The sequence below is a fragment of the Oncorhynchus clarkii genome, chromosome 13, assembly GCF_045791955.1.
Source record: "Oncorhynchus clarkii lewisi isolate Uvic-CL-2024 chromosome 13, UVic_Ocla_1.0, whole genome shotgun sequence".
Classification (NCBI taxonomy): Eukaryota; Metazoa; Chordata; class Actinopteri; order Salmoniformes; family Salmonidae; genus Oncorhynchus; species Oncorhynchus clarkii.
In genome coordinates this window covers 14,196,216-14,216,194 of record NC_092159.1, presented here as the reverse complement: position 1 = coordinate 14,216,194, position 19,979 = coordinate 14,196,216, and the positions used below count along the sequence as shown (strand labels likewise).

At 40.9% G+C, this 19,979-nt stretch overlaps 1 protein-coding gene across 2 annotated transcripts; it reads right to left on the bottom strand.

The window, feature by feature from the left end:
• Window positions 1-201: 201 nt before the first annotated feature.
• Window positions 202-18,885, bottom strand: LOC139424443 (programmed cell death 4b). Of its 2 annotated transcripts, none has more exons than XM_071176263.1 (12): window positions 18,733-18,885; window positions 18,040-18,146; window positions 17,358-17,669; window positions 12,755-12,849; window positions 12,471-12,584; window positions 12,006-12,227; window positions 3,193-3,290; window positions 2,275-2,389; window positions 1,752-1,859; window positions 1,442-1,552; window positions 1,071-1,210; window positions 202-974 (listed from the first exon to the last, which is right to left on the bottom strand). In XM_071176263.1, the coding sequence occupies exons 2-12, from the start codon at window positions 18,080-18,082 to the stop codon at window positions 914-916; spliced, it is 1,419 nt and encodes a 472-aa protein (XP_071032364.1). In that variant the 5' UTR covers window positions 18,083-18,146; window positions 18,733-18,885; the 3' UTR covers window positions 202-913. The 2 variants fall into 2 exon arrangements, with proteins under 2 accessions (XP_071032364.1, XP_071032366.1); XM_071176265.1 differs by having other exon boundaries at window positions 18,703-18,777.
• Between the last annotated feature and the right edge of the window lie 1,094 nt (window positions 18,886-19,979).

Below are 19,979 nucleotides of genomic sequence, written 5' to 3'. Positions count from 1 at the left end.
TGTATAATAGCCTTGTAATTATGGGAAGTCTTATTTCTGAGAGAAGTTGAATTGGAGTTTAGGTAAATAACATCTGTTGTGAACATGTTCTTCAAATAAAACTAAGATTTATTTCCCCTTTTATGGTGTTTTCCTAAATCTAGTACCATGATTCAAGTCATCTTTCATCTACTCACACAAATACATTGACAATAGCAAACATTTTGTATAGCAATTTATTGAACTTTTGACAATCATGGAGCAATTAAGACTTGGTACATTTCACAACAGTGTTCCCCAAATATAAAAATAAACATTCTGGACACCATTTTGTTGTGAAATTATCGCAAACTAGTTCCCAATCTCTTAACTTTATGTTTTATTAATTGCCTTGAGTAATTAAAAAAAAAAAGAAAGTCAAGCACAGCATAGACTAGTCTGGTACCCAGATCTGTTTGTGCCATCTTGCCCAAATTCCTATGATAGAAGTTGTGTAAAACAGCACAAACAGCTCTTGAAACCAGGCTAGAAACAGACAGCAGCTGGTGAGGGAAGGTGTTGCTTCGAACCAACGATCTGTCCCCCCTTTTCATTAAAAAGCTTTATACACAAACCAGTTTAATTATTGTACAAACACTTTCATCTAGAACAAGAAAGGAGTGGCAGTGAAATAAAGAGAATCTAAAAACAACATGGAATGACTCGTTGAGGTGTGGCACTTTCTGGGTTTTTAGCTTATACATGTATACTCAAACACCTTAAATGGGTGTATCGTCTAACTTTTCTTCAACTAAAGAACAAAGTGCGATTTTACGCATTTTTTTTATTTTTTAAATGTACATTCGTTCACTGTTAAGGAAAACAATAACTGACATGGATCATAGTAAAAAAGTAGCTTCAGTTTAGCGGAACATCTCTGGCACAAAATGGCTTCTCAGTAGCTTTCCAATTTGAAGCGACCGCCGTCCCCCTCGCTCACAAATCTCTTCCGGCCCCTGTGAAAATAGCCAAAATCAGTACATCTCCATCAATCTTAAAACATGGATGTGTGTGAGAGAGAAACAAAAATAGCAAATTAAAAAGATAGTTACCGACTAGGACAAAGATCCCTCAGCTTTTCACAGATGAAGCCAGCACTGAAACTCTTGTCGACAAACTGCTCCAAGATGAAGTACGCACGAGGGACGTCGATGTTGATTTCAGCTATGTCCATGTAAACTCTTTCGTATCCCTGCAAACAAGATAATTATGTAAACAGTGACTTTCAATGTAATTCCAATGAAAAAAATAAGTGTGGAACATTTTATAGATCACATCAATGGTAAACAAGGAGATGCAGTTGATTTTAGGTAAAAAGTATTATATCTCCCATTGGTTCTCGACCCACAATAGTTTCAACACCAGGTGGCGCCATATACACTGCAGTAGTATAATGTTACCACCAGGTGGCACTCAAGCTCACCCTTCTCATTTGGTCCACAGTGATGATGGAGGACACCCACAGAAACTTCAGCAGCTGCAGAACCATTTTGAACGTTTTCTCCCCTTTGGATTCCAGGACCATGACTATGGCCTATTGATAATAGGAAGACAAGATGAATAACTTTTCTTACAATCAACTAAGGAAAATTCAGTATGTCAGTTTGATATTCTCAAGCAAAACAACCCTCCAACAGAGAGTACATTTCCAATGCACCTACAGGTAATACGTTCATACAAGATAACATGAAAACTGGGGAAAGAAAAACTAGACAACAGATGCCGTGAGTTACCTCATAGACAAACTCATGGTGGAAGTGTGGCACCTCCAGTTCTCTCAGACACCTCTCTGCTTCCTTGTTGTCTCCAGACAGAAGATACTCCTTCAGCAACAGGGTCATCTGATACAAGTAGAGAAAATGGGATATCCAAAGTCAATGTATGCCCATCGTACACCTGAGGTTCATCGACGACAACAAAAAGGCCCGCTCATAGATAGGGAATAGGAAGAACACATGAAACTAAGACATAGTTCAGCAACGGCTGAGATATTCACGTGAAGGGTGGCATGTACCTCCGAGTAGCCGTAATGGACGTGTCGATATCATGTGATCACTGGAGACATCAGTTAAACTAAAGCAGGTCTTGGTGACCTCACCCTTTCATAGTGAAAGCTCAATGAAATTTACAATCCAATAACTTAATTTGGAGAACAGCACAGACAGGATTTAAATAGCTGGCAGACAAAGGACAGAGCATAGAGAACACACCTGACAAGCAGCTCGTTCCGTCCTCTATAAAATGAGCAGGTCTCACCTCTCTGACGAGCTGGGTGACAGGTCTCTGACCCCCACCTGTTCCCCAGAGGTTGTCGATGCGCAGGCCGCCCATGCCCATCTTCAACAGCACCGCCGCCCGGTCCAAGGCCGCCCTATATGGGAAAAAACATGGCGACACGTCAGTGTGGACGCTGTCATCATTCAGTCAATCATCTATCTCTACCTCCCTCGTTCATGGAATTATCCTTCCCTTAGTCATGAATTCTGCTGCCCTGGTTTATACCCTCTCACTCCAAACTCCCATAAACCATCCCTCGGGATGTATTGGATTTCCCTCAAGTTCTGTCAATGCATTCATAGAACGAAGACATTTAATTACGTAAACTCTGCCTAACAACAAGCCACCAACTAGTCTGTAATCCATGTATGACACTCCCCCAAAAGCTTCACTCATTGGTCTCTGTGAATCCGCCCACCAAATTACAAGGCGAAACACAACATAACCCAAGGGGTTCCCAAACTTTTTGGGGCCGGGGGACCCCTTTTATTATAGCAAATTCATCAGGGACCCCTCAATATCAGAACACAACTCCAACGTTAGAGAGTGTGATAAAACATGTTTTTATTACGATTGCTGCAGTGCATGCTAAGTCTCAAGACCTGGGAAAGAACATTTTAAAAGGCCCCCCACTCTGCATCGGAGAGAACATTTTGCCAATTTAAAGCTAATTTCCTGAAACTCCACACATTTTCCCACGGAGCAGGCAATTTTACAGTAGAGTTGAAAAACTGGTATGGAGTTGAAAACTGAATCTTTAATGGAGTATTGCAGATCTCTGTGAGCCTCCCAGACCTGGTTGTGCCTATAAGGGTATACTGTAAACCCCCTCAACATCGCCATGATCATACCACATAGAAATGCGAGAAGGTGTTTAATAAGGACACCAACACATACCTTGCATGGACACAGTCGACTCTCCCCTTGTAGCCGTCTAAGTAGCTCTTGGAGAGGATCTGGTCTTTGACAGCCCGGGCAATGAATTGGCCGACGAGCTGAAAGACAAAGAAAACACGGTTAACACACACTGGTCTCGAACACTGTTCTCTCTGGTCCACCCAAAACAACAGAACAGGAAGTTAGCTCTGCCAACAAAGAAATCAAAATAAAGAGGACAGACTGAACTGTTGCCAAATAGCCCATGGGCCTGAAATATCCTGACTGCAGAATAATGTAATCCATTTGGAAATGAAGCATCAGGAACACATGTAAGTGTAACTGCACAGCCATAAACCATTATAGTACAATACACACATTTTTATAATGAATTACTGCAGAGGCAAATAGACAACAAATCACTTACATTTAGCATCAAAGTAGGCCAATGGAGAGACCAGAGGCTGGATGGATGCATAAACACTTGTTGTTTGGGATGAGGTGACAGTGGCAGTGTTTGTTGACATGAGTCAGAGATATGAGAGCGAGCGTGACGGGGATGAGAAAAGCCAGAGAACGAGCTGGCCTTGCTGTTCTGGACAGGACAAACTGGACAAAGCCTGTTGCTAACAAGCCATTGTGTCTGTGCAGACAAGAGAGCCCCAAACTCATCTGACCAGAACCAGTCTGGAAAGAGAGGAATGAGAGAGAAAGAGACTGCACAGTCAGGGGGAAGAACAGAGAGAGGGTGGCCTTGCAGGGAAGTGAGAGAGAGAGAGAGAGTAGGAGGACAGACACGTGAGAGAGAAAGTGAGAGAGGGAGGGATGATAAATAACCCTTGTATCAGCCTCCTACGCTGAGCTAGCATTTTGTGCCTGGCGCTGCCGAGACAATGAGGCGAGAGATCGCATGTCTGCTCTGTGTGGACGGGGAGAACAGAAAGAAAAGAGCTGAAACTCACCATCGCTTTCTTTCACAGACAGTCTTATCTACAGTAAGCAGTACCACAGTGTTATTCAGTGGTGAAAAGTACCTACGTAAAAATACTGTTGTTAGGCACAACTTTAGTTTTGTACTTTACGATTTTTACTCCACTACATTCCTAAAGAAAATAATGTACTTTTTACTCCATACATACATACTGATCTGGAGGACTCATTAAACACAAATGCTTAATTTGTCAATTATGACTGAGTGTCCCTTGGCTATCAATAAATATATACAGTACCAGTCAAAAGTTTCCATATATCTACTCATTCAAGGGTTTTCTATATTTTTACTATTTTCTACATTGTAGAATAATAGTGAAGACATCAAAACTATGAAATAGCACATATGGAATCATGTAGTAATAAAAAAAATAAGTGGTGAACAAATCAAAATGTATTTTATATTTGAGATTCTGCAAAGTAACCCCCCTTTGCCTTGACAACTTTGCACTCTCGTGGCATTCTCTCAACCAGCTTCATGAGGTAGTCACCTGAATACATTTCAATTAACAGGTGTGCCTTGTTAAGTTAATTTGTGGAATTTATTTTCTTCTTAATGCTTTTGAACCAATCAGTTGTGTTGTGACAAGCTAGGGGTGGTATACAGAAGATAACCCTATTTGGTAAAAGACCAAGGCCATAATATGGCAAGAACAGCTCAGATAAGCAAAGAGAAAACAGTCCATCGTTACTTTAAGACATGGTCAGCCAATAAGGAAAAGGTCAAGAACTTTTAACATTTCTTCAAGTGTAGTCATTGTCAATAACAATTTGTTCTTAACTGGGCTTGCCTAGTTAAATAAAATAAATAACCAAGCGCTATGATGAAACTGGCTCTCATGAGGACCGCCACAGAAAAGCAAGACCCAAAGTTACCTCTGATGCAGAGGATAAGTTGATTAGTTACCAGCCTCAGAAATTTCAGCCCAAATAAATGAAGTAACAGACAACTGTTCAGAGGAGACTGTGTGAATCAGGACTTCATGGTCGAATTGCTGAAAGGAAACCACTAAAGGACACCAATAAGAAGAGACTTTATTGGGCCAAGAAACACGAGCAATGGACATTAGACCGGTGGAAACATGTCCTTTGGTCTGTTGAGTCCAAATGTGAGATTTTTGGTTCCAACCGCCGTGTCTTTGTGAGACGCAGAGTAGGTGAACGGATGATCGCCACATGTGTGGTTCCCACCGTGAAGCATGGAGGAGGAGGTGTGATGGTGCTTTGCTGGTGACGGTCTGATTTATTTTGAATTCAAGGCAAACTTAACCAGCATGGCTACCACAGCATTCTGCAGCAATACGCCATCCCACCTGGTTTGCGCTTAGTGGGACTATAATTTGTTTTTCCAACAGGACAATGACCCAAACCACCTCCAGGCTGTGTAAGGCCTATTTAACCAAGAAGGAGAGTGATGGAGTGCTGCATCAGATGACCTGGCCTCCACAATCACCAAACCTCAAACCAATTGATATGGTTTGGGATGAGGTGGACTGCAGAGTGAATTAAAGCATCAAAAAAGCACTCCGCATATGAGGGAACTCCTTCAAGACTGTTGGAAAAGCATTCCAGGTGAAGCTGGTTGAGAATTCTTCAACTGGGCTTGATTGAGCTTGCCTGGCGCAGTGGAACGGAACACACAAAGTGGAAACCTTGTCCACCTGGCACTCTAAGGCAAATGTATTTGAAATACTGTTTGAACCCAGCTCTGTTATGCACAGGGTACAGTACAACAACATACATCCCACACAGTAGTGACACCAACAACAAAAAGCATTGTATCTGGGACAAATCATTCCCAAATCTTATAATGAATAAATTGTCATGGTAAAAACACATTGATACAACAGCAGCTAAAATGGGGAGAAGTCTGTCCATAATAAAGCGCTGCTCTGCATTCTTAACAACACTATCAACAAGGCAGGTCCTACAGGCCCTAGTTGTCACACCTTGACTACTGTTCAGTCTTGTGGTCAGGTGCCACAAAGAGGGACAGGAAAATGACAATTGGCTCAGAACAGGGCAGCACGGCTGGCTCAGAACAGGGCAGCACGGCTGGCCCTTAAATGTACACAGAGAGCTAATATTAATAATATGCATGTCAATCTCATGGCTCAAAGTGGAAGAGAGATTGACTTCATCACTACTTGTTTTTGTAAGAAGTGTTGACAAGCTGAATGTACCGAGGTGTCTGTTTAAAAACTACTAGCACACAGCTCGGACAGCCATGCATACTAGAGGTCGACCGAGTAATCAGGGCCGATTTCAAGTTAAAACAATCGGTAATCAGCCTTTTTGGACACCGATTACATTGCAATTCACGAGGAAACTGCATGGAAGGCTGACCACCTGTTACTCGAGTGTAGTGTCAAAAGGACCTTGTGGCTGCAAGGAGCCAAGTTAAGTTGCTAGCTAGCATTAAACTTAACTAGTGATTATGTGAAGATTGCTTAGAAGTTAACTTAGTAATATCATCAACCATGTGTAGTTAACTAGCTTGTCCTGCGTTGCATATAATCAATGCGGTTCCTGTAAATGTATCATCGAACCACAGCCTACTTCAACTTCGCCAAACGGGTGATGATTTAACAAAAGTGCATTCGTGGAAAAAGCACAATTGTACCTAACCATCAAAGCCTTTCTTAAAAACAATACACAGAAGTATATTTTTTAAACCTGCATATTTCGTTAAGAAATTCATGTTAGCAGGCAATATTAACTAGGGGATTGTGTCACTTCTCTTGCGTTCATTGCACGCAGAGTCAGGGTATATGCAGTAGTTTGGGCTGCCTGGCTCGTTGCGAACTAATTTGCCAGAATTTTACGTAATTATGACATAACATTGAAGGTTGTGCAACGTAACAGCAATATTTAGACTGGATGCCACCCGTTAGATGAAATACTGAACGCTTCCATATTTCCTTGAAAGAATAAACGTTTAGTTTTCGAAATGATAGTTTCTGGATTTGACCACATTAATGACCAATGGCTCGTAGTTCTGTGTGTTTATTATAATTAAGTCTATGATTTGATAGAGCAGTCTGACTGGGCAGTGGTAGGTAGCAGCAGGCTCATAAGCATTCATTCAAACAGCACTTTACTGCGTTTGCCAGCAGCTCTTAGCAATGCTTGATGCACAGCGCTGTTTATCACTTCAAGCACTTCAATCAACTCCTGAGATTAGGCTGGCAATACTAAAGTGCCTATTAGAACATCCAATAGTCAAATGTATATGAAATACAAATGGTATAGAGGGAAATAGTCAACGCATCATAATTCCTATAATAACTACAACCTAAAACTTCTTAACTGGGAATATTGAACCTCCAGATTTCATATGTTCTCATGTTCTGAGCAAGGAACTCAAACGGTCGCTTTTTTACATGGCACATATTGCACTTTTACTTTCTTCTCCAACACTTTTTGCATTATTTAAACACGTTTTATTATTTATTTGAGACTAAATAGATTTTATTTATGTATTCATTTATAATAAAAAGTGTTCATTGTTCATTCAGGATTGTTGTAAATATTATTACAAATGAGAAAAAAAAATTGTTGGCTGATTAACTGGTATCGGATTTGTTTTGGTCCTCCAATAATCGGTCGACCTCTAATGCATACCCCACAAGACATTTTACACTGCTGCTACTCTGTTATTGTCTATGCAGTCACTTTAATAACTACCTACATGTACATAATACCTCGACTAACCGGTACCCCCTGTATATAGCTTCGCTATTGTTGTTTTACTACCGTTAAATTTTTTGTTACTTTTATTGGCTTACTGGTGCTCTTTCATGCCTTCCCTAGGAGGGGTGCCTCACTTGAGTGGGTTGAGTCATTGACGTGATCTTCCTGTCTGGGTTGGCGCCCCCCTTGGGTTGTGCCGTGGCGAAGATCTTTGTGGGCTATACTCGGGCTTGTCTCAGGATGGTAAGTTGGTGGTTGAAGATATCCCTCTAGTGGTGTGGGGGCTGTGCTTTGGCAAAGTGGGTGGGGTTATATCCTGCCTGTTTGGACCTGTCCGTGGGTATCATCGGACGGGGCCACAGTGTCTCCCGACCCCTCCTGTCTCAGCCTCCAGTATTTATGCTGCAGTAGTTTGTGTCAGGGGGCTAGGGTCAGTTTGTTATATCTGGAGTACTTCTCCTGTCTTATCCGGTGTTCTGTGTGAATTTAAGTATGCTCTCTTTCTCTCGGAGGACCTGAGCCCTAGAACCATGCCTCAGGACTACCTGGCATAATGACTCCTTGCTGTCCCCAGTCCACCTGGCCGTGCTGCTGCTCCAGTTTCAACTGTTCTGCATGCGGCTATGGAATCCTGACCTGTTCACCGGACGTGCTACCTGTCCCAGACCTGCTGTTTTCAACTCTCTAGAGACAGCAGGAGTGGTAGAGATACTCTTAATGATCGGCTATGAAAAGCCAACTGACATTTACTCCCGAGGTGCTGACTTGCTGCACCCTCGACAACTACTGTGATTATTATTATTTGACCATGCTGGTGATTTATGAACATCTTGGCCATGTTCTGTTATAATCTCCACCCGGCACAGCCAGAAGAGGACTGGCCACCCCACATAGCCTGGTTCCTCTCTAGGTTTCTTCCTAGGTTCTGGCCTTTCTAGGGAGTTTTTCCTAGCCACCGTGCTTCTACACCTGCATTGCTTGCTGTTTGAGGTTTTAGGCTGGGTTTCTGTACAGCACTTTGAGACATCAGCTGATGTACGAAGGGCTTCATAAATACATTTGATTTGATCTCTATTCCACATCAGGTAACTAACTGATCTAAGCAGTAGAATCAGACACAAAAAAAAAAACAGGTAAAAATACACCTTTTGGAACAGCGGGGACTGTGAAGAGACAAAGGTACAGACCAACGCATATTGTTGTATGGTGGTATTATACATGTTGTATTGTAGTGGTGTAATATTGTTGTATGGTGGTATTATACATGTTGTATTGTAGTGGTGTAATATTGTTGTATGGTGGTATTATACATTGTTGTATTGGTATTATATGTTGTATTGGTGGTATTATACATGTTGTATTGTAGTGGTGTAATATTGTGGTATTATACATGTTGTATTGTAGTGGTGTAATAATGTTGGTGGTATTATACATGTTGTATTGTAGTGGGGTAATAATGTTGTATGGTGGTATTATACATGTTGTATTGTAGTGGTGTAACATTGTGGTGGTATTATACATGTTGTATTGTAGTGGTGTAATATTGTTGTATGGTGGTATTATATGTGTAGTGGTGTAATAATGTTGTATGGTGGTATTATACATGTTGTATTGTAGTGGTGTAACATTGTGTATTATACATGTTGTATTGTAGTGTGTAGTGGTGATTGTGGTATTATACATGTTGTATTGTAGTGGTGTAATATTGTTGTATGATGGTATTATACATGTTGTATGTATGTAATATTGTATGGTATTATACATGTTGTATTGTAGATGTGTAATATTGTGGTATTATACATGTTGTATTGTAGTGGTGTAATATTGTTGTATGATGGTATTATACATGTTGTATTGTAGATGTGTAATATTGTGGTATTATACATGTTGTATTGTAGATGTGTAGTGGTGTAATATTGTGGTATTATATATGTTGTATTGTAGATGTGTAATATTGTGGTATTATACATGTTGTATTGTAGATGTGTAGTGGTGTAATATTGTGGTATTATACATGTTGTATTGTAGTGGTGTAATATTGTTGTATGGTGGTATTATACATGTTGTATTGTAGTGGTGTAATATTGTTGTATTATACATGTTGTATTGTAGATGTGTAGTGGTGTAATATTGTTGTATGATGGTATTATACATGTTGTATTGTAGTGGTGTAATATTGTGGTATTATACATGTTGTATTGTAGATGTGTAATATTGTGGTATTATACATGTTGTATTGTAGATGTGTAATATTGTTGTATTATACATGTTGTATTGTAGTGGTGTAATATTGTATGGTGGTATTATACATGTTGTATTGTAGTGGTGTAATATTGTTGTATGGTGGTATTATACATGTTGTATTGTAGTGGTGTAATATTGTTGTATTATACATGTTGTATTGTAGTGGTGTAATATTGTTGTATGATGGTATTATACATGTTGTATTGTAGTGGTGTAATATTGTTGTATTATACATGTTGTATTGTAGTGGTGTAATATTGTTGTATGATGGTATTATACATGTTGTATTGTAGTGGTGTAATATTGTGGTATTATACATGTTGTATTGTAGTGGTGTAATATTGTTGTATGGTGGTATTATACATGTTGTATTGTAGTGGTGTAATATTGTTGTATGGTGGTATTATACATGTTGTATTGTAGTGGTGTAATATTGTGGTATTATACATGTTGTATTGTAGTGGTGTAATATTGTTGTATGATGGTATTATACATGTTGTATTGTAGTGGTGTAATATTGTGGTATTATACATGTTGTATTGTAGTGGTGTAATATTGTGGTATTATACATGTTGTATTGTAGTGGTGTAATATTGTTGTATTGTGGTATTATACATGTTGTATTGTAGTGGTGTAATATTGTTGTATGGTGGTATTATACATGTTGTATTGTAGATGTGTAATATTGTTGTATGATGGTATTATACATGTTGTATTGTAGTGGTGTAATATTGTTGTATGGTGGTATTATACATGTTGTATTGTAGATGTGTAATATTGTTGTATGATGGTATTATACATGTTGTATTGTAGTGGTGTAATATTGTGGTATTATACATGTTGTATTGTAGTGGTGTAATATTGTTGTATGATGGTATTATACATGTTGTATTGTAGTGGTGTAATATTGTTGTATTATACATGTTGTATTGTAGATGTGTAGTGGTGTAATAATGTTGTATGGTGGTATTATACATGTTGTATTGTAGTGGTGTAATATTGTTGTATGGTGGTATTATACATGTTGTATTGTAGTGGTGTAATATTGTTGTATGATGGTATTATACATGTTGTATTGTAGTGGTGTAATATTGTTGTATGATGGTATTATACATGTTGTATTGTAGTGGTGTAATATTGTTGTATGATGGTATTATACATGTTGTATTGTAGTGGTGTAATATTGTTGTATGGTGGTATTATACATGTTGTACTGTAGATGTATAGTGGTGTAATATTGTTGTATTATACATGTTGTATTGTAGTGGTGTAATATTGTTGTATGATGGTATTATACATGTTGTATTGTAGTGGTGTAATATTGTGGTATTATACATGTTGTATTGTAGATGTGTAGTGGTGTAATATTGTTGTATGGTGGTATTATACATGTTGTATTGTAGTGGTGTAATATTGTGGTATTATACATGTTGTATTGTAGTGGTGTAATAATGTTGTATGATGTATTGTATTATATGTGATGTAAGTGCCTTAATGCGTTTGGACCCCAGGAAGAGTAGCTGCTGCCTTGGCAACAGCTAATGGGGATCCCTAATAAATACCATGTTTGAACAGTACGTCTGTTGACTTTACAGTAGATTGGAACGGTCAGATGGCTATTGTAACTGTAAAGCTCTTATTTTATGACCCGCATATAGAATTTCCAAACAGAACACATGCGTTCTGTTCTGAGATAGACTGGTCCAGTTTGCATGCAGAACAGAACACAGAAGCACAGCACAAGCATAAAAGACACCACATATACACACTGCAGTGCGCCTGCTAAGTCACTCAAACATTCACAAGGGCACACGGTCCTACACATTGGCCTCCACGGTCAATTAGACATTTTCACAGATACACCCAAACACTTCTATTCTTAGACGGCGCGATATCACACACAGTACCTGAGGGGCTCCAGGTGTGTCCAACACCAGGTCAGGCAGCTCCCTTAGTAACTTGTCAAAGGAGCTCTCCACGTCGCTACGGCTCAGCACGCGGCCACACAGGTCCGTCAACAGCCTGGACGTCAGCTCTCTGTGGCTGGCCTTTGCCTCCAGGGCCAGGCTCACAGCCAGCATGGGCACCCCGCTAGACATGGAGCCCAGGTTGAGTTCACCCAGGAGCTCCTACAGAGGGGAGAGAGGGGGATGGGTTTTGGTCAGATGGAATAAAGAGTTGATCATGGAGAGAGAGAGAGGGTATTGGCCAAGAAGAGGGAGTGGTCTCATAGGGTCAAATCAGAGAACATAGCTACATCCTTCAGAATGAACTGTCTACTGTCAGATAAAAAGGCAGAAGCAGGTCCACCAGTGTTTAGGACATTAAAGCACTAGTTCGCCCTACAGAAAACTCTGTTGAAATGAACCTACCGCTACTTCATTGGTGTCGCCGTGTTCAAAGTACTCCTGCACGATGGGAGTGAGCGTCTTCTCAAAGGCCCCTTCCTCCAGTGGAGGAACCACCGTCTCATACACACAGTTCTCCTGTAGACACCAGAAAGCAGAGCAATGAAGCCGATCAAGACTGGATACCAAAACAACTTGTATGGTTTACTTAAGGCCCCGAGTTCTCATGAGCAGGTAAAACTCAGGTACAATATGGTTAGGACCCTAACTCAGACGGTCATAGGTCCAATATAAAAATGGTCCAATACCTGAGCTTCGTCATAGTTGGGGTCTTTGACGTCGACCTCCTCCAGGTCGTACACTTCTCCAGGTGGGCCCCACACCCCTTTGCCCCCCGCCCCACCTGACAAAGAACAAGGACAATGCCTGTGATGTTTTCAAAACAGAAACAGTTTCATGGTGCAAAATAATCTGTATGTAGCAAAACGTAAAAAAATATTATAATCTGGCAGTGCGATTTAAAAGATGCAATATGCAGAAATCGCGCCGCCATTTCCTGGTTGCTAAAATAGTTTGCGACAAAACAAGTATAGTGTAGAGAATCATTGTTCCATCTAAACCACTGAAGTCTTTTCCATAGCCCAAAACTTAACAGGAAGCATAGAAATAGCCACATACACTGAACAGAAATATAAAAAGCAACATGCAAAGTGTTGGTCCCATGTTTACCATACGCACAAATTTGCTTATATCCCTGTGAGGTGAGCATTTCTCCTTTGCCAATATAATCCATCCACCTGACAGTTGTGGCATAACAAGAAGCTGATTAAGCAGCATGACCATTACACAGACGCACCTTGTACTGGGGACAATAAAAATCCACTCTAAAATGTGCAGTTGTCACACAGAATGCTACAGACATCTCAGGTTGAGGGAGCGTGCAATTGGGAAGCTGACTGCAAAAATGTCCACCAGATCTCTTGCCAGATAATTAAATGTTCATTTCTCTACCATAAACCACCTCCAATGTCATTTTAGAGAATTTGTCAGTACGCCCAACAGGCCTCACAACCGCTGACCACGTGTAACCACACCAGCCCAGGAGCTCCACATACAGCTTCTTCACCTAAAGGATCATCTGAGACCAGCCACCCGGACAGCTGATGAAACTGAGTAGTATTTGTCTGTAATAAAGTATTTTTTTGTGGGGAAAACGTATTCTGATTCACTGGGAAGCCAGGCCCAGCCAGTGGACTTATGCCCTCCCAGGCCCACCCATGTCTGTACCCCTGCCCAGCCAGTGGGCCTATGCCCTCCCAGACCCACCCATGTCTGTACCCCTGCCCAGCCAGTGGGCCTATGCCCTCCCAGGCCCACCCATGTCTGTACCCCTGCCCAGCCAGTGGGCCTATGCCCTCCCATGTCTGTACCCCTGCCCAGCCAGTGGGCCTATACCCTCCCATGTCTGCACCCCTGCCCAGTAATGTAAAATCCATAGATTAGGGCCTAATGATTTATTTCAATTGACTGATGTCCTTATATGAACTGTAACTCCGTAAAATCATTGTTTATATATTTGTTCAGTATAAAAATAGCCACAGAATGCTCCTTTCTTTAGCAATGTGCGTTATAAAAAGGGGCTACTGTTGACGCATTGCTCAGATTAAGGTGAAGTCATCCCTAGACATTGGTTTTAGGGTCAGTTTCACATTTCCCCCTCTTAGGGTTAAGGTTAGGATTTAGGGAAGGCAAGCTGATCCTAGATCTGAATCACCCCAGAGCTTTCAAAAACATACTACTATCCAGTAGCCGATATGTGGTCACCTGCAGCGGGTTGACATTACAATGCAGCCTACACAAACACTGTGCTGACAAAGGAAAGAAGATCAACAGTACAATATACAGCACGGCACACACACAGCAGCGTTCTGTGCTTGAGACAGGATGTCTCCAATACAACTGAAGTGAAACACTGAAAACCACCTTCTCCAGAAAGACAGAGAACATACGTCACAAAATACCACAGGCAGACAGAGACACTACTGATTGTGGAAGCCAATATGAAACATTACAAACAGGAACTGGCCTAACTATACAGGGGTACAGATAAGGGGAGCACAACAATACCCCCTTCCTCGATATGACACTTCCTATATAGTGTGTGTTGTCAGAAAGGATAGCACTTTAAAGGCTCAACTGGTGACAGACCACATATTTTTAAAAAAAGGGGTCATTCCTCATTAGTAAGTAAGTGTTACACAAAGCCACATCTGTTGGTGGCTCTGTAGAAACAGATTGCCAGTCTATTTAAGAAGAGAGCCATTTCCAAAGCAGCTCAGCTCATCTAGGCCTAGGCCCCCCACCCTCCTATAAGTCCCACCCAGCGTGTGTGTGTGTGTGTGTGTTACATTCCGCTTGTATATAGCTTTGCCCCTTTAGAATGTTGTCTGTGCCATGGCTGATTCCGGAACATGTACCTATTACCCTTGTTGCCCTGAGAGATTCCACCCATAGAATAGTTTCAGTTATGCTTCCAAAACCTTACACCACTAACTTTTACAGGAGCCCATAAAACCACAGCGGGACCTAGACTGTGTTCCAAACGGAACCCTATTCCCTTTACTATAGTGAATAGGTTGCCATTTGGGACAGAAGCCCAGGCATTTACATTGACATCATGGCACCGTTCTTTGGTTACATAACTCAAATACGTCTGTGCCAAGACAATACGGCTCCTTTCTATCAGAAAATAACTAACTGTGCTTCTGAACTAACTGTACTGTGCTTCTGCAAGATGTTATTTTGGCAATGGGGACTGACAAAGGCCAAGAAAGATACTGCAGTTTCATTTAATCAGATAAGAACTGAACCAACCAGTTCAAAAGGTGTCTCAGAGCATGAGTACTGATCTGGGATCAGATTCCCACCTTTCCACATAATCATATCCACTAAGCTCTAAAAAGGCTAAACTGATCCTTTATCAGCACTCTTACTCTGAAAGTCACTGTCAATATGGGACCAGAGGACAGACCGCTGGGGGTATGGCAAGCTGCTCTGACTACAGCCCAAATGACACCCTATTCCCTATGTAGTGCACTACTTTTGACCGGGGACCATAGGGATCTGGCTAAAAAAAAATAGGGTACCATTTGGGACACACACTTTGACTCTGCTGAGAAGCAGCTTCCTCTCCAGTAGTACATACATGACAATTCAGCAGTTATGTATAAGGTGATTACAAAGTAGTAAATAGCTTATCACATTGAAGATTAATATGCATGCAACTATAAGATTTAAAAGGAGTCAATCATGTCATTGGTAAACAAGCCAGGCTAGTTGGAGCTGTTGGCCACAATGTGAAGGGGATGTCATCTACAACAAACCGCCATGCTCTTGTCATCTAGGTTACTCATCTAGGTTGCTCAATCTTGTTTCAGTTATCCAGATCTGTTAGACAAAGAGCCATTGGTTAGATATTATAATGGGCTGAATTATGGAGCCTCTAATAGTGATATGATTTAAATATCTGATTTTTCTTTATTCTTGACTCCAGGAAGGATCTTACATCATTACAAATCATCTACAAAGTCAGTCACCTTCAAGGTCATAGGTCATAGGTCTAGTGGAAACTTCTATCAGGAAAAAAAAGTATTCAGCGGATGGACGCCAAAAGGAGATAAGAGTTGTGTTAATATAAGTGAGTGTGATCGGATCAGCCTCACCTTGCCATTTAAAAAAAAAAAACACACTAATCGGTTTACTACTGGGCTGGCAGTTGGAGAGGCAGGGACAGAGAGAGATCTCTTGGGGACTAGATCATGAGTAACCTTGATTCCAGCCAACAAGAATATGGTGTGATCTCTGGTCACGCAAGACTAGGACACACGACATTGTAACTCTGTAGGCAATGATGGGTTATTCCTTGAAGCATATTTTCACTCAAAACACTAACAGACTAACTTGTTGCTTATCAAGTAATGCAGCAACAGTATTAAACCTGTTAGGTATTACATTATCCTATAAATGTTAACGTCCCATTACTGGTCTTTGGTAGGCTTCAAAGGCCTTACCTTCCCTAGCCGTGACATCACGTTATCACAAGTAGGCCTGTTAACAACACTTCATTACATAACCACATAAATAGTCACTCCCCCATTCCTTTCTCTGACAGTCCTCTTCCCTTCCATTTAACATTATATATGTTTCTAACAGACATAACTCCCCATTCCTTTCTCTGACAGTCCTCTTCCCTTCCATTTAACATTATATATGTTTCTAACAGACATAACTCCCCATTCCTTTCTCTGACAGTCCTCTTCCCTTCCATTTAACATTATATATGTTTCTAACAGACATAACTCCCCATACCTTTCTCTGACAGTCCTCTTCCCTTCCATTTAACATTATATATGTTTCTAACAGACATAACTCCCCATACCTTTCTCTGACAGTCCTCTTCCCTTCCATTTAACATTATATATGTTTCTAACATCGACATAACTCCCCATACCTTTCTCTGACAGTCCTCTTCCCTTCCATTTAACATTATATATGTTTCTAACAGACATAACTCCCCATTCCTTTCTCTGACAGTCCTCTTCCCTTCCATTTAACATTATATATGTTTCTCTGACAGTCCTCTTCCCTTCCATTTAACATTATATATATATATGTTTCTAACAGACATAACTCCCCATACCTTTCTCTGACAGTCCTCTTCCCTTCCATTTAACATTATATATGTTTCTAACAGACATAACTCCCCATACCTTTCTCTGACAGTCCTCTTCCCTTCCATTTAACATTATATATGTTTCTAACATCGACATAACTCCCCATACCTTTCTCTGACAGTCCTCTTCCCTTCCATTTAACATTATATATGTTTCTAACAGACATAACTCCCCATACCTTTCTTTGGAAGTCCTCTTCCCTTCCCTGCCCGAGACTTCCTGTCCAGCAGTTTGCTCTTGGGGCTGGTGGGGGGTACGGTGCCATTAGTACCCCGGGAGGGGTCCCCGTTCTCGCTAAACGAGTCCCCTCTCCCAGAGTCTCTAGAAGAAGTCTTCCTCAGCCTCCTCTTCGCTTTGGCTTTGAGACGGGCCTCGTGGATACTGTTAGGTGCTGAAATCCAGTTGCCATTTATTTCATTCTTGATGTTTTTGGTGATAATGCCGTTCTCCTCTTCGCCCGATAGGAAAGAGTCACTCAGATCATCTGCGTCTGTTGGCAGGGGGTGAAAGAGGTGGTGGAAGACAAGGTAAGAAGGCAGTTTGACTGATTTACCAGAACAAACTCTATTTGCAGATGTTATATTTCATGACAGAGGTTATGGGTAAACTATAAGGTCATTTGATGTTCACAATGCACTAATTGTCTTATAAACATAGTTTTAAAGTGATAGTGTGTGTATTTAATATAATGCATTATGTTATTCTTGGCTATATAAAATGTAAGGCCAGCAGAATACACATCATGATCAGTGGTTACAGAAACCGCTGCAGTCACTCACTGCAAGTTAGAGTCACCAGTAATCACTGAGCTACTTCCGCATCAAAAGTCCAGACAGACTAGACTGGTAAAGATAACTTACCAAGGGGGTTAGCGTTCAGCCATGCCTCGCAGTCAGTTGCCATTGTTTTAAAAAGTGGATTTGGAGCAGCGGAAATGCGTGCGAATAAAAAAAAATTATGCAGACACCTAAAATGATAAAATACCGTTTCAATTAATTTTGATGTGCCAATGAAATTAATGCACGTCAACATGTCCAGACAAGCCCCCCACCCCACCCCTGACCTAATTCATGCATTGATAATCTCCAGACTAAATACAAATCGGTCTACAAAATGTTTTTGGAAAGCAGCACAGCAAATCACTTCTGTCAGTCAATCGTAAACTCCTGCTGCGACGACGCACCACTACGCAGACAAAACAATGACCGCATCGTTGTACAGAAATCAATGACGAGATATTACACGGTAAAAATGGTAAGCATTGAAACAACAAGACTTAAATACAGCTTAAAGTTGATGCACTCTATATATAATTTATATTTCAGGGATAATTTGTATATTGTCATTAGCTTTGCAGTTATCACAAAGTTGAAGGCTGCTTCGGTTGTTGTCACTTGGCAGCCCAAGTCCCAAGCGACGGGAAAATGCACGACAACAACAAAGCCAGCTATATTGCAGTAGGTAAAATCATTTATCGTCGATTTAAAAGAGCTGCTCCATAATGTCATACATTAGCTGTCTACCTTTTGCGTATCCAAAGGAAAATCACTGACCGTGTCTGCCGTTGAAGCTGCTAGTTGATGTGGGTTTTAAATTCTGTTGTTTTTATGTTGTATACCCAGCAACACTTGGCATAGAATTGTGTTTGAGATATACGATTGGCTGACCTTGCAAACGTGTTGTAAAGAGGGCACCAATCAAAATCCCGGATGAGACCTGGCTTCTCGTATTTTCTGTAGGGTCGACTTCCTAATGATGTAGTGCTGCCCCCTATCGTTGGGGTTGCAGAGTAGCAACAATGCGTTTTTGTAAAACTTTCAACACTATTGCTATAACACTATTGCTATAATAACGTCTTATAATAAGCATTTTTGTGTTGGAGAAAAGGTCAAATAACATTCTTTGTTTTATTTGAAACCCAACCAAATAAGCCTAAGTCCTAAATGGTGCAATGTTAGACCCTAAAATAGCTAGAACATTTAGTTCTCAAACTTTTGGGGGCCTGGGACCCCTTTTGTGATAACAAATTCACCAGGGACCCCTCATAATCAGAACACAACTCGAGTGAGATAAAAATAGCATACAAGGAGTACTATGACTGGCAGTGCATGGCCGGATGAACCAAATCTCGGCCCTGGGAAGGAACATTTTAAAGGCCCATGTCTTGTCATCGGAAAATACATTTAGCAGTTTTCAAGCTAATTTCCGGCAATTCTGCACATTCAATTATGGGGCAGAGAGATGTTTTTGTTGTTGCAGCTTTAAAGCTAATATCAATCAAATGTATTTATAAAGCCCTTTTTACATCAGCCGATGTCACAAACTGCTGTACAGAAACCCAGACTAAAACTCCAAACAGTAAGCAATGCAGATGTAGAAGCATGGTAGCTAGGAACAACTCCCTAGGAAAGTAGGAACCTAGGAAGAAACTTAGAGAGGAACCAGGCTCTGAGGGGTGGACAGTCCTCTTCTGGCTGTGCCGGGTGGAGATTATAACAGTACATGGCCAAGATGTTCAAACATTCATAGATGACCAGCAGGGTCAAATAATAATAATCACAGTGATTGTACAGGGTGTAAAAGGTCAGCACCTCAGGAGTAAATGTCAGTTGGCTTTTCATAGCAAATCTTTCAGAGTTAGAGACAGCAGGTGCGGTAGAGAGAGAGAGTCGAAAACAGCAGGTCCGGGACAATGTAGCACGTCCGGTGAACAGGTCAGGGTTCCATAGCAGGCAGAACAGTTGAAACTAGAGCAGCAGCATTTCCAGGTGGACTGGGTGACAGCAAGGGTCAAGATAAA